The following is a 7,361-nucleotide window of genomic DNA, read 5'->3' as shown; positions in this document are numbered from 1 at the left end:
GGGCAAGACAAATTTCAGAAGACATGACACTCTTGAAATACAGAATTTTATTTAGAAACTGTTTAAAAGTAGAAAAAAAACCCTGTCAAGAAAGACCAGGTGGAAAATGGGTTCCCAACAAAATGGAATTTTAGGGCAACAAAAGTCTAAAAGGCCACAAAAGAGAAATAGCACCACTGTTATTTGAACAATGGCTAGTTACTTGCATTTTTTGGCATTGTTAATCACTGAATCTGGGTTTTCCTCTGAATTCCACACAGAGCATGCACTACACAACAATTTTATCATAAAATACCTGCTTGCTACACACATTTCAGGACAAGCTACCACCAGAAACAAATCAATACAAATACATCAGGGGCTGAACAATCTCAGTAGTGGGTGACACACATGTTGCAGAATTCTGCCAAAGGAACTGAGTCAGCTGTGAGCAAAGCAAATGAGGGAGTTAAGGAATGAAATATTTTAAATATTAATAATTAATTCAGACATGGTACTATATTTTCTGCAAAAGAAAATTAACATTTAGTAACACGCTAACATTTTTATCTCCAAAGAGATTAGTGCACTGGCAAAGTATTCTGATAACAGTGGAGGGCTGTGGACAGCAGGTACCGAAAAAACACCCAGCCTTGCAGATCCCAAGGGAGTGGTGGCCTTCACTGATCACTCCCTTTGCCAGAGGTCCAGAAAGAACTTGCAGTATGATCACCTGCCTGCTGAACTTCCACTCTAAGCAGCAAATTTTAAGGAGCCAAAGAGGAGTCCCCAGTGGGCAAGGGGAGTAGAGAAGAGGAACATGTTAAATGTAAACTTAGAAGACAGTAAAACTGGACACAGCCCCCATTCAAATCCCAGAGATGTGGGCAAGTCCCCAAAAGTAGTTGTTAGGTTTAAAAACTGGACACACCTCATTTCCAAAAAAAAAAAAAAAAAAAAACCACACACAGTACACAGAATTATCAGGGATAACTGGAAAAATCACCAGAGAAATGCTCAATGAAAATCAAGCTCTTTGACTCAGACGTCTCAGGCCTGAAACACACCCGCTATTCATCCAGGCAACAATGCCTCTTGCTTCTTAACAGGCATGCTATTGGTCAAGGACATCAAAATGGCTTACAAAATAACTTTTTAAATTTTGCTTTTGGGCCAACGTCTGGGCTTATGAGGATCAAGCAGTCCTGCGAAGGCTGGGAAGAGCAGGTCCCAAAGGCTCCAGGTTCCAGCCCTTCCTTCCCAGACACAATGTCAAACACACATTTTATATTTTGAAATATGGAAGCATCTTTTAAATACTCTTAAGGCATTTATTTATTAAAACGTTCTCTGCCAAGATTTCACATTAACTTAAAATTCAAATCAGTCTTTACATTTCTCTACTGAGGTCTCCACCTTCTCCAGCTATCAGTGCTACCAGCATCCACAAAGTGAGCCCCATGGTCAGCCTCTTTGTTCCCCGGGTGAACCAACTAGATGTTAATACTGCTCTGCTACAAGGTAAACGCTCCTAACTCAAAACTTATTGGAAAAGGAGTGAAACTTCTGCAAAGTGCACTTTTAGAAGAGGTACTTTTTGCTTATGAAAAGAAACCAGTGAGTCCTCTAAGAATAATAAAAGGGAGTATTTTACAGTTAAGCACATGATTTGGAGTGAAGAATTCGGATGTTGCTCGGCTGGTCCAGGTTATTAATACTCTTCCTGTTCCTCCTGTGGGCCCCCTTCATCAGGTATCACGAAGCCTTCCTGAAAAGGGAAGATGAGAGGGGAAAGCGATTATTCAACGCTGAATGAAAGATCAGTTTCTACTGTAGGTTCCCTTTCCTCATATTTGAAGCTTCTGAAAGTCAACGGTTCTTCCTGTCTCTACCACACACTTGGCACTGAACGACACAAGACGAAGTGGTTGCTTTTCTATTAGTGAGGCAGTGAAGCCACATCGCCCAGACGGCCAAAACTGAGCACAAACGCACCCTCACACTGTTCAGGGTGATGGATGTGTCCACTGGCTTGATGATGGCAACATCATACATCAAGTTGGACTTAAATACATGTTGTTCATTACACCAACTGAACTTCAATAAAGCTATTTAAGAAAACTGACTCTCAAAAAATCCCTGAAGTCACCATAATAGTACCACATCATCTCCTCTCAATAAACTGTCCACACTGCCAGCTTTTCCCTTATGCCTTCTTCTTTTTTTGTTGTTGTTGCTTAAAGCAGAATGTATACATCATTGTATTTTATTAATATTTTCAGTTCAGTTCAGTTCAGTCGCTCAGTCGTGTCCGACTCTTTGCAACCCCATGAACCACAGCACGCCAGGCCTCCCTGTCCATCACCAACTCCCAGAGTCCACCCAAACCCATGTCCATTGAGTCGGAGATGCCTTCCAACCATCTCATGCTCTGTCGTCCCCTTCTCCTCCTTTCCTCAATCTCTCCCAGCATCAGGGTCTTTTCAAATGAGTCAGCTCTTCGCATGAGATGGCCAAAGTATTGGAGTTTCAGGTTCAACATCAGTCCTTCCAATGAACATCCAGGACTGATCTCCTTTAGGATGGACTGGCTGGATCTCCTTGCAGTCCAAGAGACTCAAGAGTCTTCTCCAACACCACAGTTCAAAAGCATCAATTCTTCAGTGCTCAGCTTTCTTTATAGTTCAACTCTCACATCCATACATGACCACTGGAAAAAGCCATAGCCTTGACTAGACAGACCTTTGTTGACAAAGTAATGTCTCTACTTTTTTTGGGGGGGTTTTGTCATACATTAACATGAATCAACCATGGAGTTACATGTATTCCCCATCCCGATCCCCCTCCCACCTCCCACATGCCTTCTTTTGACTGCACTTAGGAACCTGCATCCCCCTTAGGAGAAGGGAACGACAGAAGATGAGACAGTTGGATAGCATCACTGACTCAATGGACATGAATTTGAGCAAGCTCCAGGAGATGGTGAAGGACAGGGAAGCCTGGTGTGCTGCAGTTCATGGGGTCGCAAAGAGTCGGACATGACTGAACAACAAGAAGGAACCTGCATGCTACTGCAGGTGCTGTGGGTGGTCTGTTTACACACAACTAACAAGGCTGACCAAACATGAGCGGTGTGGGAAACCTCGGATGTGTGACTCCCACCTCACACTCACGCCAGGCATCTGGCATGAGCTAATGGCTACACCACCATAAAAACTTAAGACTCCCCCTTCAACCACTATCTTTTTTTTAAACTAAACCTCTATGGCTAAATTTACTTAACGTATGACTCCACTAAAACAATACTCGGACTAAACCCAAAGACACCTATATCATCATTACCTTTGTTTGCATTATCTGGCACACTACAAGCCTGAAATACAGATTTATTGAACAAATTATCAACTTTTCAGTCATCAGTCTTAATACCTCCAAATTCACTTAATACATTTAGAGGACATTGCTAATAACAACATTAATGTTACCTTGTATTTGTATATGGCCACATACTGTGAAACACTTAGACAAGACAGACTATAGCTTGATCCTCAAGACACTGCTGGGCATGGCAAAAGAACTATTAATAATTATAGCCATTAAACAGTGGACAGAGCAAAATGTCAAATCCTAAATCCAGGGAAAATGAGTTTTTCCTATTCAGCTATAGAATACACATGACTCCCAAGAGACGTGATCACAAGACAATGTGGAGAAATGGGAACCGGGCACATTCCAGTGTGGGAGGAAAAGGGTACCTCTCGTAGCTGTGGGCAGCAGACATTAAACAGGGGCCATGTGCCTGGTTCTCCAGGGCACACCTGGGGCCATATAAAAAGAGGCAGCAACTCACACTGAGGGGTCCAACCTGAGCGGGGTGGAGCGGGGATGGCAGGATTAAGAGCACTTGGTGGCACTCGTGACCTACCAGTGGCCACAAGCTACAGAAGCAGGGCAGCCGGCCACCTCAGCGTCCTGTGCCAGCCTCAAAGGCTTCAGACCTCGAGGCAGAGGGTGAAGTACCCGCCTCTGGCGGACTCTGAGGGTCAACAATGAAGTCTTTAAACGAATGCTATGCTGAAACACAACACGCATCAGTACTGAGCTTGCCAAAAGCACCAGATAAAATGTTTTCTCTTAGGTGGCAAAATGGCAAGAAAGCACCCCCAAGTCAGCACGCACGTCTGTGGCGTAGAGAATGTCCACGATCCTCTGCAGCACAGGGTTGTTCTCCCCCTCGTTCTCCTGGCAAATCAACTCAATGTTCCTCAGCTTTCCAAAATAGAAGTCTCTCTCCTTCTCCAAGTCTTCAACAGTAAGCTTCAATACGTTGACCTGCACAAAACATCAGAAAGGGTGAGACACCCAGAATCCACACACCAGCAGACATCAGGTTACACTTCCCACCCGAACGGAGATGTGCGATCTTTCATCAAATTCTCTAATGAGGACACAACTCCCATTTTAACTTGATGTCAATTTTCCTCAGCCCCAGATCAACAGCATGGGCTTATTCATGGCACTCTGACTATAACAATTCCCGCGAAAGGACAGGCTACATGAGGAAACATGCAGGTACTTCTCAGAGACTAAGACAAGATCAAAGAGAAAAAGGCATGGGTGCTGAGACAAATATAGAAGCAGAATCCACAACCTGGCCCAGCAGAGTGGCTGCCAATTGTATACTGAGTCCATACCAGGACACTTGGTCAGTCAAATCCAGGTCTTTCTGCAAGCTGAAGTCAACAGTAAGAGAAGGTCTGGTCCAAGGGAGCAGGGTAGAAATGATGAGCAGGAGAGCAAAACTAGTTAAAGACAACTAATACGGGCCAAAGATAGCTAGTACTGAGGGGGACCTGGGCACAGAAACTCAATGGTTATTTCTCTCCCCAATATGTTGGGGCTAGGGTGTGATCCATGGCTCAAAAGAAAGCACCCTCTGATGAGAGGGTCCCTGTGTCACTCTCTCCCCCAAGAAGGTCTCAAAAGGGAGAGACAAGCGCAGACGAAAGGGGCACACCCGCCATATTCCACCCCTAGATCCCTGAGCATATCGTCAGTTCACCACTCATGCCACAGGATCTTCCAGGAGCCCCACTGAGGGACTCTAATTTCCACAAAGAGGCAAAGACAAAACACATCTCAGTGAGTGGGTCAGGATTCTGTTCAGCCAAGAATAAGAAAAGTCTCACAGTCCAGTGTGTCTTCATTCCAGTATATTCAACTATGACTCTCAGTGAATGCAAATTACATGGCAAATGGTACAATATAAAATCTTCACAGGCCTTACAGGCTAGGGCCATGGAAAGCCCAGCCAGGAAATCAAAGGAGCAGCTGCTGAGAACAATGTGGGCAGTGGAATTCTGAGAGCCAGAAGCACTACAGGAATCTAATCCACCTTCTGAACGTCTAGTTACTAAAAGAGCTCATCCAGCTTCCCCACCGCCTGAAGAAGCAGCCAGGCCCAACCAAAGGGATCAGGTCCCGCCCCCTCACAACCTGCAGTTGAGAGGCATCCAGAGATGAGGAGCAGGTGACTGGAACTACCAGGACCATTTTGTCAGACTTAATTTCAATGTTTGCTATCAAAGGCCTGAACAGATCGACCCAGAATCAAGGGTCTAGAAACAAGGTTCTAGACACTCTCACTATTCCTATAGCAACCACAGGAATCAGTTTTAAAAATAACTGAGGGGCCTCCCTGCTGACTCAGCAGTAAAGAATCCCCTGCCAATGCAAGAGACACAGGTTCGATCCCTGATCCAGGAAGATCCTACCTGCCGCAGAGCAACTAACCCTGTGTTCTGCAGCAAGAGAAGCCACTGCAATGAGAAGCCCACATGCCCAACAAGAAAGTAGCCCCCGCTCTCTGAAACTAGCGAAAAGTCCACAAAGCAACACAGACCCAGCACAACCAAAAAGAAATAAATAATTTAAAAATAAATAAAAATAACTGAAAAAGTTTCAATAAAGTACTAACACCACCTAGTCGCCTGCAAAACAAAATAGTTCATCCGCCCCACTCTCCCCACCCCTGCTTTAAGTGCTGTTTGTAGCCTCTCCTTAAACTATCAGTTACTCCCAAAGCGGAGGGGGAGATGGGGACAAAAGGATCAGAGGTGACTATCCCCAGCAGTGAAAGCTGCTTGGATCTTCAGCCCAAGGTCCCCGAGTAAGAGAAGAGGCCTATAATCACATGAGAAGGAAAGGGGCGCACTTCACATGGCATGGCAGCCTGGAGCCCACCTGTACACGCACGTTATACCGGTGCCTCCCCCATAAGCCCACTGAAACATTCTCCCACCTATAAATCATCCAGGGCACCAGAAACCAGCCCAACAGGCCCCACCCACAAGGCCAAGGCAGCAACCCTCCCTGACAGCCCTCAATAACCATGAATCCACAGGAAACAATCAACAAGCATACAATCCTCTTACAGTGAAGTAACAGCTGGAACCTAAGAAGCCCAAGGAGAACGTTTTGGACCTGGCACTGGCCAATACAGTAGCTATGAACCAACAGGTGGTGTTCTGAGCACTTGAAATGTAGCCAGTGCAATTGAGACAGGCTGTAACTATCAAATACACACTGTATTTCAAAGACCCAGTACAGTGTTCAAATGTAAAACATCTCACTGATAATTATTTGTAATGATCACGTCAGAATGCTAATACTTTAAATACATCGAGTAAAGTGTTATTAGAATTAACCTGTTTCTTATTACTTTTTTCAGTGTGACTACCAGAAAACTTTCAGTTCTATATATGTATGTCTCAGATTTCCAGTTTACATTCTATTTCTACTGAATTCTATTTCTACTGAATAGTGTTGCTTTGGACTAGAGTCAACTAACAGTACACTTCCCCAGGATGACTTAAGAATGTGGAATCGGGCTTCCCTGGTGGTCCAGGGGTCAAGGGCCCACCTTGAAGGGCAGGGGACACCAGTTCAATCCCTGGTCCGGGAAGATCCCACATGGCTTGGAGCAACTAAGCCCATGTGCCACAACCACTAAAGACTATGCTCTAGAGTCTGTACTCCACAAAAAGAGAAGCCAACTGCAACAAGAAGCCTGTGCACCTCAACTAGAGATCAGCCCCAGCTCCCCGCAACTAGGGAAAAACCACACACAACAGTGAAGATCCAGTGCAGTCAAAAATAAAAATTCATTACATTTAAAAAAATGAATATGGAATCACTGAAGCTCTCCTAAGGCTATGAACACCAAAAGGTAATTTGTGTAGCAAACACTGCCCACCAAGCCCATGAGGCTCCACTTTTCATGATTAATACGGTCATGTCCCCCAGACCTCCATCCCTTTATCAAATGCACCACTTTAAATACTCTCAGGGTCAGAGAGATCATGTATATGAGCCATGGGAGT

At 44.7% G+C, this 7,361-nt stretch overlaps 1 protein-coding gene across 2 annotated transcripts in view; it reads right to left on the bottom strand.

Annotated features, from left to right (window-relative positions):
* Nucleotides 1-26: 26 nt before the first annotated feature.
* MAPRE1 (microtubule associated protein RP/EB family member 1) overlaps nucleotides 27-7,361 on the bottom strand; it is a 29,690-nt gene continuing 22,355 nt past the window's right edge. For both annotated transcript variants that reach the window (XM_065921828.1, XM_065921826.1), the window contains exons 6-7: nucleotides 4,159-4,311; nucleotides 27-1,747 (exon numbers count right to left, since the gene is read on the bottom strand). In XM_065921828.1, coding sequence (XP_065777900.1) covers nucleotides 1,691-1,747; nucleotides 4,159-4,311 — 210 coding nt within the window. In that variant the 3' untranslated portion in view covers nucleotides 27-1,690. The remainder of the gene's footprint in view (nucleotides 1,748-4,158; nucleotides 4,312-7,361) is intronic.

The sequence above is a fragment of the Muntiacus reevesi genome, chromosome 2 (genome assembly GCF_963930625.1).
Source record: "Muntiacus reevesi chromosome 2, mMunRee1.1, whole genome shotgun sequence".
NCBI lineage: Eukaryota > Metazoa > Chordata > Mammalia > Artiodactyla > Cervidae > Muntiacus > Muntiacus reevesi.
This window is presented reverse-complemented; position numbering and strand designations above follow the sequence as displayed.